The 19,120-nt window shown below is 43.5% G+C and overlaps 2 protein-coding genes across 2 annotated transcripts in view; both read right to left on the bottom strand.

The window, feature by feature from the left end:
* Positions 1–329: 329 nt before the first annotated feature.
* fam117ba (family with sequence similarity 117 member Ba) lies at positions 330–10,710 on the bottom strand. Its single transcript, XM_040014968.1, has 8 exons — positions 10,692–10,710; positions 7,067–7,218; positions 5,337–5,420; positions 5,099–5,209; positions 4,215–4,358; positions 3,868–4,075; positions 3,647–3,767; positions 330–3,354 (listed from the first exon to the last, which is right to left on the bottom strand). The coding sequence occupies exons 1-8, from the start codon at positions 10,708–10,710 to the stop codon at positions 3,129–3,131; spliced, it is 1,065 nt and encodes a 354-aa protein (XP_039870902.1). The 3' UTR covers positions 330–3,128.
* Positions 10,711–10,968: 258 nt separating this feature from the next.
* The window catches only part of LOC120723485 (bone morphogenetic protein receptor type-2-like), a 28,655-nt gene continuing 20,503 nt past the window's right edge, over positions 10,969–19,120 (bottom strand). Inside the window, exons 7-13 of the mRNA XM_040014957.1 lie at positions 18,743–18,857; positions 17,461–17,621; positions 16,840–16,987; positions 16,339–16,475; positions 15,249–15,421; positions 13,821–15,160; positions 10,969–12,722 (exon numbers count right to left, since the gene is read on the bottom strand). Of these exons, the coding sequence (XP_039870891.1) occupies positions 12,469–12,722; positions 13,821–15,160; positions 15,249–15,421; positions 16,339–16,475; positions 16,840–16,987; positions 17,461–17,621; positions 18,743–18,857 (2,328 nt within the window). The 3' untranslated portion in view covers positions 10,969–12,468. The remainder of the gene's footprint in view (positions 12,723–13,820; positions 15,161–15,248; positions 15,422–16,338; positions 16,476–16,839; positions 16,988–17,460; positions 17,622–18,742; positions 18,858–19,120) is intronic.

The raw sequence follows: 19,120 nt of genomic DNA, 5'->3' as shown, positions 1-19,120 counted from the left end.
AGTTGAGCTAAAGTGATAAGACTGTGTGTCTCGAAGTTGAGCAACTCACAAAAATGACTTAATACCAGCTGCATATTATTATCTCAGCTTTTGGGAATACAAACAAACCTCACTACTACTCAGCAACTGAGGCAAGGGGACAAGAAAGCAAGAAGGAAGCCTGACACTATAACTGTGTGTGTGTGTGTGTGTGTGTGTGTGTGTGTGTGTATATATATATATATACACACACACACACACACACACACACACACACACACACACACTACTGACTCTTGATTTCCTCACTTTAAGTAAAAGAATGTATTTCTCAAGTCAATCACAGATGCTTTATTTAACTATTCCTTTTTATTTCACTCAAAAGAATTTAACTTGGCAGTTGTTTCCAATAAACGGGACAAGCAAACAAAAAACTGACGTGTCGACTTTTTGTTGTGTCGTGCCTCACTCCAATACGACTAAAAGTGGGGAATAAATCTGTATTTTCACATATACAAATCTTTTTGTTCCTGTAAACACATCTGAAAAAGACAAAAGGGAATATGTAGGTGTGATTGTTTGTCAGCATTTTCTTCATAGTTTAAACGTGTTTTTTGTTACATAATCATTTTTTGGGACTACCTATTATTCTGGACCAGGTCACTGAACAATGCTTCTCTCTACTTCAGCTCTGCTACATATTTAAGTAATTCAGGATCTCCACTGTGTGAGGCTACATAAACAGCAGCTGTTGGTTTGCTCTCGGTTCAGTAAACTTGTTAGTGCGCACTGAGAAGTCTGAGTATCTTGTTTTCTGTGCACTACAACCTGAGATGGATGATGATGAAATCTCTTCAGGATTAAAACTCTTAAGACCCAATTACACTCCTGTCTGATAAATAAATACATTATTATTATTCACAATAATGAGACATGTAGGAATTCACAGTACTTGGTGAGGGAATAGGAGGGGGGAGAAGGGGAGTCGTACACTTGTGACTCATTCTGATACATATCTTTTTCAGCCGATAAATACAAACACATCGTGCCTCTATATTTACAAACCCGGTACATTCCTATCCTACCATAGCAGGCACAGTCGAGTAGTAGACATATACAAGAATACAAGAGGATGGGCCGAGGCAGGGAGAGGCTGGTGAACCATAAACTGCACAAGAATACAGTTGTCTTCATACAATGATCTTTCATGTTGCTCGCTGAATTTAAGTCACAGACTATACTTTTGTGCACCAATCAGATGTGCAGCTGCAGACAGTATAAAAACAGATGCAGTGAAGCTGACATGGAAGTGCCTTAAAACAGCAATCTTAAGACAGAAATCTCAGGGAAAATCACCCTCAACTATCTCACTCCATGAGCTCAGTAAACACTTGATTACTTTAAAGCAGGTGTGGGGAACTCCAGGCCTCAGGGGCTGGTGTCCTACAGTTTTTAGGTGCGTCCTTGATCCAACACAGCTGATTTAAATGGCTAAATTACCTCCTCGCCTGGTAATGAACTAATCATTTGATTCAGGGGTGTTGACCCAGGGTGATATCTAAAACCTGCAGGACACCAGCCCTCAAAGCCTGGAGTTCCCCACCCCTGCTTTAAAGGCTCAGTCCCCATTTTCAGGTGTTGCTGAACAGAACAGCAAGTCTGTTTTTTAAAACTATGCTCACTCTAAAGTCAGAAAGTACAATATTCAGGATGCACTCCTGCTACATCCGGGTTTTACTGTCTACAGTTACATCAGATCCAACCACGGTTGTTTATTTTTATACTACATTCAACTCTGATATTATTTTTTAATATTACAATCTATCGTTTACCTTTATCTTTAGTCTCTACAAATTTCTGAGGGAACTATCTGTCTAAATAGCTCATTAATGCTCTACTACCTTCACCACTAGTCTCTAATCTTTCACTTCAAATTGCTGCCCGTCAGTTTGTAGACCGAATCTACACAGTAAAGTGGGTTCTAATTTGTACGCCCCCCCATCAACCAGTCTGCTGTGTAATACTCAGGTTCACCAACATCTCCGTACTCTCAGCCCTGCACGTCAGAAGGGAGCCTGTCCTGCAGGGAAGAGGGGCCCTACTGGACACATTTGAACACAAGCTGAGCAAGTCAGAAGGAAATTAGCATTACGGTGAAAGTGAGAGAAAAAAGGGGATAAAGAGAAGGAACAAATACGGCGGAGTAAAAAGAGGGAGACTTGGGAAGGAGGCTGAATATGCTGCACGCTTAGCCCTGGCCTGTGTTCCTCAAAGATACAAGCTGCCCAGCAGGGGACCAGTTCACTGCTACCAGTTAGCTAAAACTGGGACAAAGCGGTGCCTTTGTTACGCTAACTTTTGTGGCAAACAGCTAATAAAAGTACAAAACAGATGTCTGGATTTGGTTTACAAGGTGGTCCAAATAAAGTATTTACTTGTTTCAAGGTGTGAATTATGCACCGTCTCATTGTTTGCTTGTTTTGAAGATGGTTCAGCCTTTCTCTATGAATATATGGCCACGATAGTGCAAAGATGTCTCATCTAAACATCAACATCATCAGAGCACTATGATGACTCAGGGAAATCAGTGAAAAATATCAGGCACATTTTGAACTCGTCTTTTTCCCAACTCTTGAAGTTTTGCTACTATATTTTCTGGCAGCACCAAAATTAGCCTCTGTGGTCAAACTCTAGGTCACTAAGGAAACCAGCAGCCTTTTTTTGTTATCATGGAAGGCATATTTCATATCAAGAGAAATAACTACAGATAGAAAAAAAGATATGTCCGTGGAAAGGCGCCATGGTATAATACGATGAAATAAAAGAGTCTGTCCTTCCTCCCTTTTCCTCCCAAAAAACAGGAACAATAACCAGCACTAAGGTAGAAGAAAGCGATGAAATGTTAGCTGCAGAGGTCTGCTCAGGCCTGCAGGACTCTCACATTGTAGTTGTCTGATGAGGAGAGGCAGTGGGAAGCGCTTTTTGAACAAGATAAGGACATCAGAGAGAGCTTAGCTGGCATGCTGAAGGCAGTTTTTTAGAGCAGAAGGGCCATTTCCTCAAATGTTTTTGGATTATGTTGGTGGGGGGAGGACTGTTTTAGAGGAAAGGAAGGGGTGTGTGCGGACTGGAAGGCTGCAGGGGGGGCATCAGAAACTCTCCGGCTCCTCCAGGAGGCAGGGCTGGGTGGACAGAGGCACAAGGGATGGGGATAGGCTTTGCAGGCCCACGCCGGAGCGAAAGTTGAGGTCCGGGGCGGGGAGTAAGGGCTTGAGGATGCTGACGAGGCAGAAGGCAGAGCCGCTGTTAGGAATGAAGTTGACCTTGTTGCGGTCAGGACACAGAAAGGGAGGGATCTCCTGCAGAGGCTTGGGCCTGGAAACACATGCAGAGTCATATTTAGCCTACATGTTAACCTCTTGTTTTTATACAAGTTCATCATGATTTTGCAAAACTCTTGACACACTTAGAAAAACACTTAGACACCTTTAATGGCGTTTGGACAACAATGTAACTGTGGAGAGATAAATTAAGGTTCGCTCACACACACACAAACAGTACTTGGCATATTTGATGTCGATTTTGGTTGTTCTATGTGATTTTATGGGTTAGGGTTAGCAGCTGGTCACCAACTGGAAGGACGCTGAACACCTCCTTTTCCACTCACATTGACTCCTCAGACACTTTGACCTTCTCACAGCCCTCTGGAGGTTCTCTCTTGAACATGTAGCTGTTGTTGGGTCTAGGAGAGGCGGCGTATTTGGGCAGCGGGGAGCAAGGTCCCAGCTCTGAGAATAAGCAAGAAGGTGGGTTAGCGACACGTCGAGCTCACAAAGGCACCGCTATGTGTCTGGTTTTGACTCTTGTATGTATGCGTGCGTTGGTCACCTTTGTCCTCGTATGGGCTGCCTCCACACGTGTCATTGAGGACGGTGAGGTAGGAGGGTGAGATGGAGTCGGGACGGCTACTGCAGTTGCTATGGTTACTGCTCAGGCCCCCGCCAGAGGGAGTCTGCGTGTCGATGCTGCGGGTACTGCTACTTCGCTGTAGGGGGACAGGAGGGGGTGCACGGTGCCCATCGGGGACATCTTGTGGCTGTTGCACGAACACACACACACAAAATCACAATTATATCCCCAATCTTTAAAAAAGAAACCAATCTGAGATTTGTTTTTTTTTAGGGAAGGACACGACATTTAACACACTGGGAGCACGTTAACTCATTGAAACTCACAACAATGGTCTCATCCTTCTCGGGGGTGTCACGGATGATGATGCGTTCGATCTCCTGGTTAAGGCCCTCCACGCTGTTGCGGAAACGAGGGGCCGACGACTTGGATATAGGGATGGGTATCAGAATGGTCTTAGGCATAGGCGACTGCGAAATCACAGACAAACCGAATTTATTACAAACGTCATCTGGGGGTTTAGTGACTTTAAACCAGCGGTCCCCAACCCCCGGGCCACGGACCAGTACCAGTGCGTGAGTCATTTGGTACCGGGCCGCGAGAGTGAGACTCGGGTGTGAAATGTATGGTTTTCAGGGTTTTTATCGGTTTTTAGTGTTATTTTGTTATCGTTTTTTTCGTTAACTCGGTTTTCCTGGGTCTTTTCACGTGTGTTATGAATAAATCTTCTTTTTTTCGGTACCGGTACTAGTTTTACTTTGTTGTATTTATCCGAGACACCTTAAAGGCCATTCCGTGAAAATATTGCCGGGCACAAACCGGTCCGTGGCGCAAAAAAGGTTGGGGACCTCTGCTTTAAACGGTCAATGCCATAGAAAGAAACAAATGTGGAGATAATTTATCAGAACTAACGTTTGCTATAGCATAAACGCACTATATCTGAGCCAGTCGTTCATTTTCTTCCAGGACATCCAGAATACAGGACAGCTGCATTGCAACAGACTCCACAGGGAACGTGTGAGTGGCCCTACTGCCATCTCTGTCGCATACAGTAGAATGACATGAGTGGCCACTAAATGTGTACATACATCTACATCACACACACACTGGAGCTAAATAAGGACATCGAGAAAGTGGGACGTCCTCAAAAACCCAGATCGGGTACCCAACACAGTCTTCCTCCAACCTGCATGCTGTCTCTATTAGTCACCTGCGATTGGATAATGGTGTGGCTGCCATTGAAAGGGGCCTTGCGCTCTTTGTCCCTCCGATGGCGGCTGCTGCGTTTGCTGCGCTGTAGCTGCTGACGCAATTTGGCGATCTGAAGAGAGCACATACAGACATCAGTGTTAACGGTGGCATGCTGAGAAACAAGGGATTCAGTATGTTCCAGGACCCGTATTGTAATTTGTTGTTTATTTGGGCCTGTAATCAGGTAAGAAAGTGACCTCCTTGAGCTGGTCGGTGCTCCCACAGGAGGCCGAGCGTTTGTGTGAGCCCCTCCTCCTCTCATCTGCCCAGGCCCTGGGAGTCTGACACACACAGATCCACACATACACTGTTCAGAACTAAAGCTCAAACACACAAGCTTAAAACTGCTAAACAGGAAAAAAAATACAGCTGAAACCAAAAAACATTTGACAGTTCTTAATCAAATATATAGGGATTATTTAAACAGACAACACCAACTCCCCATTTATAGAACTGACTTATAGGATGGGTGCAGAACATGTTTTTTATGTTATAACTGAGAAGCCAGTTAAGAGCCTGGGGAAGGTCTTCCAACAGCAAACCGAGTGACACAACCATAACTCATGAAACACAAGAGAGCTGAAAACCTGGCTTATATTGTTGGACAAATCAGTAAAGTGTTGGCAGTAAAGTTCAAGGGCTGGATTTACTGGCATGGCATCCTGCCACACTGCTGGTTTACAATGTCACACTGGCCATTATGGGTTTGGGAGCACGATTGCTAGTAGGTGGTTGGCCCTTCCTTGTAGCCTAAAGTGGATTTGTGGTTCAGCAAGGGTAGCACGCTGACAGTCTGTTAGCAGTCTGGGATGGCCTGTCTACCTGTGGAGAGCTCTGTTATCAAGGCAGTGTATAAAGTGTCTGGTAAAACCGGTTTGTGCGCCACTCTTGCTTATGCTGCTGCTGGTTTGTCAGCCAGCTGCAGAAAAGAGTGCAGTCATAACATACAAAGTGTTTGCAGTATTTTTCACTTCAGCACTGTTTCTGCTTTTCATTCTCTATTTTAAAAAAAAAAATCTTTTTCATGGTTCTTCTGTTCTCTTCTGTTCAGCTGTTTGCCCTGTTCCACCCACCGGTGAACCAATCAGCATTTGCCAGACACACAGGTCATACAGTTATGTTCAGCTGGGATTTTAGAGGACTGCACGGAAGCATATATCTGTCCGCTTACTGTCCGAACTGAAGCGTGTACGCAGATAGACACTTTTGCAGGACTATGAATTACACAGAGGCAGCTTTATATGGGAGGAAGAATAAGATGTGACTCCTCTTGAGCAGACTGTCAGAAGAATTCATGGTTTTCAGTCAAACCCAAACAACAGAGATGATGCTGTATAGAGACTCCAGTAACACCAGAGTCTCCTTGGTTGGCATAAGAGGTAAGGACAGGCAGAAAGTGGAGAGCTCTGGAACCTCAATAGGGCAAGGCCCAAGGAAGGGAAAGAAGCCAGTAGGTCCAGGAAATGACCCAAGCAGGGGTAGAGGAAACCCAATGCAGTAGGATGGTTGGGACGCGGCAGCAAAGGGTGTGGAATTTATGGGAGCAGTTAATGAACTATGGAAGGCTGAGCCACCCTAGATCAAGTTTATCCAGTCAGTCTATAATGTCCTCCCAAACCTAACCAACCTCTCTTCCTGCAGTCTTGCAGAAACCACCCACATATACCTGCTGTGCCTGGGAAGAGGATGACTGAAACGCATCTTAAGCTGTTGCCCAATAAGCCTGAAAAAGGGCAACATAAAATTCCTACAATTTATTTTTAAGACTGTTAATTTTTCTTCCTTATGTCAGTCAGCACTTTGGGTTCTTTCCTCTTCCAGTAACAGTAATAATACTTTTACTATGTATTATGACCTACGCATATAAACAAAATGCAAACTTTGTGTATCTCACAATTATTACTACACAAAGAGACGCTATACTCACCTGCGTCGCTTTGTCCCTCATGTAGGGAATGTGTTGTTGCTGGCTGTCGTCCTGAGGCCAGGGACCTGTCAGGTGAGAGCCAGCGAGCGTGCCCTGTGAGGGCCACAGCTGGACGCGATGGCAGGAAACCGAGAGGAGAATGAGGGAGCAGACTGCTCAGAGGGAGAGAAGGGGGGGAATGCCGGAGGCGTCGAGGACAATCAGAGGAGAAATCTAGAAGGTTAAGGCCACAGATGCAGTCTGAAGGGAAAACAGAAAATGAGTTTGAGTAGATCTAGAGATGTAAAGACGTTTGATGTAAACACATCAACAAATCACCAGACATACAGCTGGCCAATGGGATAAGCTCGCTCTGTCTGTCTAGGTCTGTGTGTATTTACGTTTGTGTCAGGGAGTCTGTGTGTGTGTGTGTGTGTGTGTGTCTGTGTGTGGCCAGATTGATGTTAATCCATCCCATGCTGGGCAGAGCAGCTATGCCAGGCTCACACAACCCCCTGGTTAATGGCATTAAGACACCTTAAATGAGAGCAGGGGAGCGTACCCAACTGACCCTGGCTGCAGGTTGAGGTTTTGCAGTGATTCACTGACGCCCATGGGTTCTTGCATCCAGGGTACCAGCACCATCAGTGAATTGCACAAAACCTCTAGGATTGTGTATAGGCGAAAATTTGGTATACACAGTATATTACAACCTTGTATATAACGCCACTTATAGTGATTCTGTCCATCTCACTGTAGGGTTGTTGATATAGCATTAACAACAGCTTCTTTTATGTAATTCTGAGTCTATGCATTCTCTGAGAACAGAGAATTCTTTGCATTCTAATGAATTACATTTTCAATATTGAGATCATGATTATTTCCAAAGTTTAAATACCAAAAAGTACAGTTCAACATCAGAAGTCTCCCTCATCTATGACAGCAGAACGGCAGTGCAACAGTGCAAACACACACTGCAGGCAGTTTTAATGGATAACAAAGAATCAACTCATTCATCTTCTCTTATAATGTTGAAATGAATAGAACATGAATCCATAAATGCAAACACACAGCTCTGACTGGTAGTGTGTGTGTGTCCTTGAGCTAAATTTGGCAGGGGCCTTGACCAGTGCATATAGCTGTTGCTAGGAAACGTCAGTGGTGTGTGTGTGTGTGGGTGGGGGGGGGGGGGGGGGGGGTCTGATCATTATTAACACACAAGAGAACTTGGTTGTGTGTGTGACTAAGCGGGGTTTTCAGCATCAGCAGTCTGCCAGTGAAATGCTCCCACCACTTTATTTTGATGGCAGCTTTTTCCTGCCTCAGCGGCTGCCCACAAATCACCTGCACAGTGTACGCTACCAGCAATAGTAACACTGGTAGCAGCAGTAGTAGTAGCAGAAATAATAGAAGAGTGGCTCAACCTTCTGTTATGTTGTTGTCAGAACAACATGAACAACAGAACATTTTTTGGCCTAAGAACATGACCCGAACCACTACGAGAATAGATGTGGTTTTAATTGTAAATGTTGAACATTGCCTGTTTTATTACTATCTACCCTCCATGCTAACTTGACATATTAGGGGATGAAATATCCCTTAGATGAGAGGACCTTAACACGAAAAATAAATGCTCCCTGCACGTTCATCTCCATACAAAAGCCTGCACGGTGAAATGTAGGCCGATTGTGTTTGGTGGGAAGCACGCCACCCCTCCTCACACATACAAAAACATATTCCACGCTGGTGCTATAATCCATGCTCAGGAACATCATCCAAATTTCTGACCTTGTGTATGTAAAAACAGACTCACCTGCAAAATGCAGTCTCGGTGCGCTGCATGCAAAGGGGCATGGAGCTCTTCGGCAGCCCCGGACCCTGTTGCCACTAGTCGAAGATGCTACAGATGCGATGAGAAAAGGCAGGGCAGAATGACCAGGGTGAAGATTACAAGTAAGGAAGGTAGACTCAGATATCAAAGGTAGACACCGAAAAAGAGGGAAAAAATAGAAACACGGCCTTCGTGAGGACAGCAGCGATACCGCTTGTGTCAAAATGGGCGTTGCTGTGTTCGCACCCTGCCTCCTCGAGACGTCGGGGATGGATGTTTTTCTCTCCCGGCTGAAGCAACGCGACAGCTTTAAGCGTCTAGCCAAACGCTTTGTGTTCGAAGAAAATAACTGTTAAAAACAGAGCGAGGGTGCCTCGTCTGTGGAGTTTGTGATGAGCTGGAAAAAGAACTAAACAAACAAACAACAACAACAAAAAAAAACAAGACAGGAATAACACATTCAGAAAGGACAGAAAGAAGAAGGCGGTGATGCTGGGCTAGCCTCCGCTCACACAACGGGAGAGGGACCAGTGCAGTGTGAAGTCAGCCGGTGTAACCGATACTTCCGGTTGTTATCTTCTAAATCAAATCTGCACGCAGTCAGGTCCACGTAATCATGATCATTTGGTACTTTCACTTTAATATATATGATCACGACAACAGTCATCTTTGGTATTTACATCAATACCGGCAAATGAGGACAAGTGGGGCCGATGGCGCGATATGACAGCCTCGCTTCTGTCAGTCTGCCCCAGGGCAGCTGTGGCTACAACTGTAGCTTCCCTCCACCAGTGTGTGAATGTGAGAGTGAATGAATAGTGGAATTGTAAAGCGCTTTGAGGGCCTCGAAAAGCGCTATATAAATGCAATCCTTAATTATTATTATTATTATTATTATTATTATTATAAGTGCAATACGGAAATAATTGTGTTTTTCGTTTTTGTATACACACACACACACACACACACACACACACACACACACATAACTTTATTGTAGTTTTGTATTATTCTTTTGCACTGAGAGGATTGCATCAATTTCGTTGCTCAACTAATGAAATCATTAGAAAGTTGTATAAAGCAGATAACCATAATTTTTATAGTATCATTTTTACAAATAAACGATTATTTTAGCCGTTTTCCACTTTGAATTTCTTAGTTATGATGATACAAAATAATAATAAAAAAAAAAACACGAAAAAGCGTAGGTTTGTGGCACTTTATTTTGAATGTAATGTGATCGACTTCCGGTACGTCCTGGCTGCTCCCGGCTGACTTGGCGCAGAAGTAGTGCTCTGACGTAGCTTACCAACGCTGAGCTGCTCGTGCTGATGCTGCAGTTGCTAGGGCGCGTGGAGCAGACAGCGGAGAACAGAGGTGAAGTAAACAAGCGCGAGAGGATATGACTACCTAGTGTTGATTAATCACTGAGAATTAAGAGGGTTGGTCGACAGGGGTGCAAAAAAGACAAAAGCAAAACAAAAAAAACCCCAACCGATATTATTTCTGTATGAATGATTCCATTGATTTACGTCCAAGACAGCCAAGTGTTTCATCACGCGGCTGTAGAAGTGTAGCTTACGACTCTGTAGTCCTTTGGTGCTGCCACTGTTGTTCTGTTAAGCGTCTTAAAACACTTTAGACTCTTTCCTTATTCACAAGAGGCCACTACAGCGATGTTTGAGTTGGAAGATTATAACGCCGATGCCCTTCCTGACGAAAAACAAAAAAACAAACAAAAGCAAAAGAAAACAATAAGTAATCACCTTTTTTTTTGTCAATATTGGCCTCAGTGACAACTATCAGCAGATTTACCAGTGGCAGTGACCAACATTGTGCCACATTAATTTTGCACAAACAAAATGTTTAAAAATGGTGTGACCAAGACCAGAAAAGACTATACAATATAGTTATTTTGAAAATTTTTCTTGTTTTCATAGCATAAAAGTGGTAAATATGGTGTTAAATAAATAAAATAGCTATTTCACAGCAGGTTCTAACCTTGCACATCGTCCACAAATGTTTTTCTTCTCAATAATGCTGACAACACCTCAGGGGCACCAAAGGCATGAACCCAAACACAGATTAAACGTATATACCCAACAATTATTCCATACATTTATTGAGGGGTTTTTCTTCTTCCATATTGACTTGAAAATGTTTACAGAAACTGTACCAAGCAGATGCATAGCAATGGAATCAGAGGCAATGTCCATTGAATGCAAAACACAATACCATAAAAATGATGCAAATATTAATGCGATACATGTAAGGATTGTTTTTTTGATACAAACTACAGATTACAAAAACATAAATGAGATCTTTTCATATGCCCTGAAGCGGCGCTGAAAATACAGAATGAGTATGTCGACATTTCAGCACGCCTGTACAGCGCGAGTAAATAACACGTGCACATTCACGCAACACACACACACACACACACACATCACTCACTCCACCGTCAGGGGATGAGACGACAAGAAACAAAAAAGTAATATCCAGCGTGCTTCAGTGTGTTTTTTTTCTTCAGTTTTTGATTTGTGTTTGAACAGCAGAATCTGGGGTTTGCATTTAGCTGTCTGTCTGCAAGACATGAAATATTACAGAGTCCATACTGAGGTCAAATGATAGTGGTACAGTGACTCCAGTCAGCCACTGTAACAGATGCCTCTGTAAGTTCAGCTCCAGTGATTGTAAGACCCCAGAATGAGATTTGTTACTGGTGTAATTGTGCAAGCAGACAAGTTCCACGTCAGCCCACTTTTAAGTCAGCTGGGACTGATTCTTTTGTGTTAGCGTTCCCATAAAGATAGTCCAAAGAGGAGGATTGTCAGCTATTTTCTCCTCGTGAGTCAGGTTGGGGGGAGCGAGGGTTACAATAGTGTGAGATGGATTGTTTACAAAACGACTGTGACTATTCATAAGTGCAACAGAGATTAACATATCAAAATAACAACAGGATAAAAAAATTGAAGCAATAAAAACACTGAAAGCATCTAAAAGCTACATCCTATTGCACAATTAAAAGGTATGATACAAAAAGAGGATACAAAGTCATGAGACAACAATTGGTATTGCATACAAGGAAAATGTTTAAAAAGTTGCTTTGTCTTTTAAGACCATTAATTTGTTTACAGAGCCCACTCTAGAGCAAAGGGGGAGTAACCGAGCACTCGAGTGTTGATTGTTTTTTCATCGCCTGTTTAAGTTTAGAGACCAATCTTCGTTTTGGTCGCAACAGACACGTTTAGGAAACACTGATTTCAAATTCATTCAAAGTGCACAAATAAAAAAAAATGAATTAATGTACCACTATGAAACTTCAAACCAAGATTTAAAAAACACAAAACAAACAATGCAGAAACAGAAGCCAATGAAAATGCTGCATAGCTGGATTCCATTTAAAGCAATGCCATCAGAAGGACACACAGGAGCGGGACAGACCTAATTACTGTACATGATCAGACTCTATTGTTGGTTTGTGACATATTCCATAGCTTCCTCGTGCTGATTCAGAGCAGAGAGTTCCACACAAAATAAAATAATAAGTGCTCTCTAGTTAGTGTTGCCGGGCTTGTTAGAGGGTCCAAGTTTACACATGCGTGTCACTGGGTTCGCTGGCCAAGCTGCCCCCCCGCAGGTAGATGGCTGAACTGGACTTGGGCCGGTTCTGACTGTGACTTTGACCTCGGGTAGAGCCATTGTTGTTAACTTCTGGCCCCCGGGTATCTGTAGAGATGACCCATGTGGTGGGTCGCCACTTTTTCAGAGAATAAGGGGTTTTGACGCGCTTCTTGATCTTATCTCCGGTCCCCAACGCTCCATCTGGCTGGACTAAACCGTCTCCTGGAAAACAGGGTGGAACAATGATTAATGAGCAATGTAGCAACACCTTTGTGCATGAAAATCATTAAAGAGACCATGAAAAACTACACATTTTGATAAGGACCTTCTTTTCTATTAACCACTGATTATTAACTGAATTGCTGGATTAGACATTTAATTTCTAAAATATTCTAAATGAAACAAAGAATAAAATATATCTAATAATGTTTCTTATTTTGACCAACAGTTCAGTTTAAACTATTGATTTCTACATTTCACAAGCCTCTTTTTTCCAACATTATTATTATTATTATTATTATTATTATTATTATTATTATTTTTTTTTTTTTTTTAATAGATAAAAAAAACTACTGATAATAAATCCAATAACTGGAGCATAAAAAAGAAGAAGAAGAAAAAAGAAGAATGACCAAAATCAAAGCAGCAGAAGCAGCAATTTTGACTGTGTAACCTACAAAAAGCTTTGGACCCTACATTTCCCATAATGCAACAACACTCTTTGTGCCTAGTAAACATTATGTCTTTCAAACTTCATGCTTCCATTATATATTGCAGACATCTGTTATGAGCAAATTGACTTTCATGTGCGTAGTTAATAACGGATGGATTACAATTAGTTATAATACAATTTAGCAACAGAGGGCTGTTTGAAGTACTTTATTAAATGAAATATGCAAAACATTTGTAGGTTCCAGTTTGTCAAATGTGATTATTAGATTTAGTCTAGTGATACTCTGGGGCTTCTTGCCAATACGTTTTATCTGCAGTCAAATTAACACTGAATGTATCTACAATATGTGTGGTTCAAAGCCCGAAACACACACACACACACACACACACCCACCCACCCACCCACCTTTGTGCTTCCAAAAATAGTCAGTTTAGCAACAAATTGGATTAGCTGCCACTGAAAACAGCCCCTCATGGAGATGTACCATTTCTCCCTGTTCAGTAATATTTAATATAAACAACAGAGACCTGCTCTGTTTCGAAATTACTGAACCCTCTGAGAAATTTAAGAGTTGTTTTTAGACAATTACACTGCAGTATGATCCAATGGGCCAATACAACTACAGAATACTTGCAAATGATTCTCACCTAGTGAGGTCAGGTCCTGTGTTGTGAAGGACAGATCCAGAGAGTTAGGTCTTTCTGGCCTACGGGCTCTGGGCTGCCTGAGCAGGGCCTCTCCTCTCATGGTGACTGGAGCTTCCCCCTGGGGGTCTGTTGCAACAGTGCCCGACAGTGAGTTTTCTCCTGGGGGCACTGTAGTTTCCCTGCTTGTCCCCTCACTGCTTCCCTCTGGCTCGCCTTCATCACTTTCTCCGCCGCTGTCGCCATCCCCCTGGCCATGCCCCGTGTTGCTGTTGTTGTTGTTGGTGTTGGGTCGGGCCGAGCGGAGAGCGGTCACATTCGTGGACGCGTCTCTTTGATCGGGCTGCTCTCGTTCTTGGCTCAAAAGAGGCTCGTGTTCATCGGGGCTGGCTGTGATGACGCCAAGGGACAGCCGGCTGTCATCTGACCTCAGAGCTCCAGATCCATTGTGAGTTATGTTGGAGCCTCCAAAACCTGTCGCTCCACCTGTTACTATGGATGAGATCCCAGCACTGACGTGACCATTGACGGTGCCGTTAATGGCTGCATTGGCATGTGTATCCCGTCGAACAGGTAAGTTGTTTGTGCCTGTGCCTCGGTGAACCTCTCCAGCCGAATTTGTGCCCGTAACTGTACTAATGTTCATCTTTGTTCCCTCCACCTGCCGCAGGTTGGACTTTCCTGAGCGCCCAAACTTAAACCTTAGTGAAGAGGAGGAGGATTCCTTCTTGACAGGCTTGTTGCGCAGGGGCAGACTGGATGGTCTCTTGGGCAAGTTTTGCTGCTTGGGCAAGGGAAAGATGGTAGTGGGCATTGTGGCAGCAGTGTCTGATGTGCCGGAGACCTCACTCGCCATCTTTATAAGAGGATAAAGCAGGCTGGAACTGCCAGGACTAAGTGGGTCTGGTGAGCAGAACTGCTTCTGGGAGTGCTCCATTAAGTTCTCATCCGAGCTCTCCTTCAGGTTTTTGTCTACTTCTTTAGGGTCCAGCTTTGTGGTTTCCAGGTCTTCTTGGGTAAGATGTAGGCACACGGGCACTGTGGAGGCCCCTGCGAGTCCCTCTGACTCAGAGATGATAGTGGTAGTCGTAGTAGAGGCTGAAGGGCTACCTCTCATGCCCATGCTGGTGGTGCTGCTTTCTGGGCTGGGCAGACGGGCGTTTGCTTGCTGCTGACGCTCCTGGTTGATGGAATTCCTGTTCCTCTCTCCGGTCCCAACCCCAACTCTACCAGTCAAAGAGCTAGTTGCATCCACCTGCGTGTTCTTGGCTACACCTTCATGCTCTTCAATGTACGTAGATGAATGGTCTGTGTACGGGCCAGACTTTGGCGTCATGCGATTTCTGGATCAAAGAAACAGTGTTGAAAACCTCAGCAAGATCATTTGAAACAATGAATACAATGACAGGATGTGGCTTTGTTGAAACATACCTCTCGTTGTGCAGTGTAGTGGACATGGGGTTGAGTGTAGGGCTGACAGACTTGGAGCGGTCCCATATGAGGAGCAGCTCCGCCAGACGCTCCTCAGCGCACTGAGCTGTGAGGCGAGCCTCTGCGTCCTGGTCCCAGCAGTCCTCCATTGTCTCTTTCAGAGATCGAACCGCCTGGAAAACACAGTATATTATGGCTATTAACTACATGACTAGTATCAACAATATCAACACTGCAGTGCTTGTAATAGAAACACTTTCTGGATTTTGTCATTTATCCCCTAAGCTGGAGTAACTTTAGAAAATGAACTCTCCACCCGCAACACACACAGAGAAATTATAAACAATCGGGGGGTTTGGTGGTTTGCTTTGGACTATGTAATCAAGTGTATGTCCAATTGAACCAAACCCAGAGCTAGGTTTCTGGAAACAGTGGTCATTTCGACTGCAAATTTTGATTTTGTTTTATTCATTCTTTTCACTAAAACTTCTAAGTTCTTAAAGTTTTAGTGAACTAAGTATCATAAGACTAAGAGATATCATAAGACTAAATCTAAAGTTATCAGTTGATTTTTAGTGTTTTTACCGGTGAGAGTAGCTTCACAAATTGTCCTCGATATCAATACGTCTACTCTTCTCTTCCTTCTGAGCACTGGCATTTTGTTGCATTTTCATGGGCTGAGGCCATCCTCCCAGCCTGTTTGTTGGGAGCAGATCAAATTGTGCGTGTATGACCTTACTGAGATTACTTCTGATTGGATCGCTTCCAAACTCGTCCTGCCTTTCTACACAACTTCATCATCTTCACCATCCACATGTACGCAAGTATTTTTGTAAACATTACTAGTTTTTCCCTCACACATAAACAGGATTTTGGAGCTACAGAAAAATTAGCTTCTGAACAAATAAAGCCAGGGTAAACATCTTTGGAAAAGATTGATGGGGAAAAAATATTTTGCTATATAGCCAAGCTCTAAAACAGACTATTTCTAAGCTTTTTTGTTTGCGGAATTGTTTTGCTATCCTGTTACAATGTGGCAGTATTCTCAAAGCATTCTCATTTTAGCCCTATTCCCTACATACATACGCACCAGACTGTTCTCTTTCCAGGCCTCAGGGAATTTAGGCCTTTGCTTCTCCCTGGATACCAGAACTTGCATGTCCTCAAATGTTGGGTGGTTCCCTGCTTCCGCCTGGAAGGCCATCTGGTACTCTGGCACAGACTCTCCTAGGGGTAAGCAGGGACAGGAAGAGAAAAGCCTCGTTTTAGATGTCTATGACATATCAGAAATACCCATTAAGTTTGTTAAAAATGCACCTTTCAGCTGGTGCTTCCTTTCCTGAGCATAAAACAAGTAGCTTTACAGTCTTTTCTATATTTAATGTGTGCCTTTTTCTTGTTTTGTATACATTTTGTCTGTTTGCTATTTATTCCTGCTGTCTTACTATTTATATTTTACTCCTGCACAGTTTGTGTGTAGCACACATAATTTCGTTGTACATGCACAATGACAATAAATGGCTGTTCTGTTCTATTCTTAAGTTGCAGTCCCACAGTAGGAATGACTTAACACAAAGCAGATTTAACTCACCAGGGAAAAGGTCAGTACATCTCATGAAGGTCTCCCAGTAGACTAGGCCTAGGGCATACATGTCCACCTGCTTTAGTGCTGCCTCACAGTCCCTCAGGTTCACCGCGCCCTCAAGCACCTCGGGGGCCATGTAACGGATAGTCCCCACCTGGAAGACAAAGAAGGTGTAAGTAGGGGTGTGGTGGAACTGTTAAACTGTCCAGAAATACTGTAACACCGACACAGGTGGGTTTTGTTTGCTGTGGATGTAGTTGGATCACATTATTAGATCTCATAATCTCAGCTTTGACAAAATATTAGCAGGCTATATGTTTGCTGACAAAGTGCCAAACTAAATGAATGCATATATGCCAGAAACCACATTGACTGTTTTCTATAGAAACATAATCTCCTGTAGCCTGTAGCCTCTCCGTGTTTACTTCAGTAGCCATGCCATTTTATTTCATCTGAACTTGATGCTTGTAAGATGCAGTCTATTCTTTGCTGTTTGCTGTCTACTCCCGTTTTAGTAAGCAAATACAGAGACGTGTTTAACCCTGACTGCCTGCCTCTGCTGCTGTCTTTCTAGTAGACTACACTCATCAATACAGGTGCATCCTCTGCTTCCTCCTGAACACTCACCTCACTTATAGCGGCGTTTTCCTCTTCCCCGTGCCGTGCTGCTCTGTTCCCTGTCAGCTTCATGGAAAGGCCAAAGTCGATAATGACACACGTGCTGTCGGCTTTGACGAGGATGTTTCGGCTGTTCAGGTCCCTGTGTGAAACCGCTGGCTTATACAAGTCTTGAAGGGAGAATTGCAAATTTTAGGCTAATTTCTTTTTCATTAAGGATGTTAGCATGTACAGTACTCCCAAAACCTCTCAGAGAGCACACTCAAGCAGGTTTTGTGGGATTTGCTAATGAATGATAATTGATCAAAAAAGGCTTCATATATGCATAGATTCAGATTTCCCTCATTACTCACTGTTCAAAACAAGCTGCACTACTAACAGACAACTAAATCCTCTAATCTAATCTACAACAATGGGATTAAGATCATCTCAATGGCCTCCACTTGCAGTATCCTTCTGTCCAGCAGAGGGTGCACTGAAGACTGCTGCAAGCTGTGGAAGTCACCACAGCTATGTGCTGCCTGCTATTGATGTGCAGGACCAATGGGGGGTGGGGGGCAAGAGATTCTGCTGTTAGCTGCTGCACAGAGCTAACAAACATCAGCTCCCTCTGTCCCTGTTGCCTGTGACTTTAGCCCCCTCTGTCTTTTTTCCTTTGCAAAATAATACAAGTTTATCTTGTTTGTGCTGCAAGTTAGGGTGTCTGGGCTTACAGTCTCTCTTACTCACAAAAAGTATTAGTGTACCTTCTTTCCCATGCCATTTCTTAAAAAAGAAAAAAAGGAGGGCCAAGTGTCGCCAATCAGGCTGAGGTTTGGTGACTTGAGACTCTGCCTCCAGCGAGCTCTACGCTACAGGGATATTCGCATATTACCTCAATTCCTATCTCTCCTCTCTTGTTTGTCTCCCTTTTCCCCCTCTCTCTGAGGCTAGCTTGAGGCCAGTCTATAAATACCCATGGCTGGGCGTGTGCTAAGTGTGTACGTGTGTTTTTCAAAATGCAGGGATATACAGCACTCTAAGACAAATTGACCCACGTGCAGCTGCAGTGTGCAGCAAGTAAGACAGCTGAAAGTACTAGGAACAGAGCGGAGAAAGAGAAACACAGGCTATCCAAAGCATTTCTTAAAAAAAAAAAACAAAACAAAACACAGCAACAAACTAACTGGGCTAAAAACAAAGATACTTTCCCATTTCCCACGACAATTCTTTAAATGTGTTTGTGCTTCAGTAACAGGAGAAAGTGGCAGTCTTGGTAGTAATTAACTCTGAATCTCTCTGTGTAGCTCACCTCCTTTAAAGAGCTCGGTGTGCAGGTAGGCCAGGCCGCGGGTGACAGAGTGAGCCAGTCGGCAGCTGCCCACCCAATCATTGGTCTGGATGTTCAGGTAGCGACTGAGAGAGCCCTGAGAACCACATGGAGGACAAGAATATAGAGGACAAAGAAATTAAGATGGTGTAGGACGCAGAGTTTCACAGTGTAACTGAACCAAACATCTTATCACTGCACTTCTGTCGAGTTTTGAGGCAACTGCAGTGATTTTATTGTTCTGCAGTAGAAAAGTCATTTATGATTTAGATGAAAAAAATCTGGCATAAAGTTATGACATCTTATGATAGGTATCAGCAACAACTCCATGAAAACTGGTTAGTGGAAATTATATTGGAT

The sequence above is a fragment of the Simochromis diagramma genome, unplaced genomic scaffold (genome assembly GCF_900408965.1).
Source record: "Simochromis diagramma unplaced genomic scaffold, fSimDia1.1 OVJJ01000680.1, whole genome shotgun sequence".
NCBI classification, from domain to species: Eukaryota; Metazoa; Chordata; class Actinopteri; order Cichliformes; family Cichlidae; genus Simochromis; species Simochromis diagramma.
This window is presented reverse-complemented; position numbering and strand designations above follow the sequence as displayed.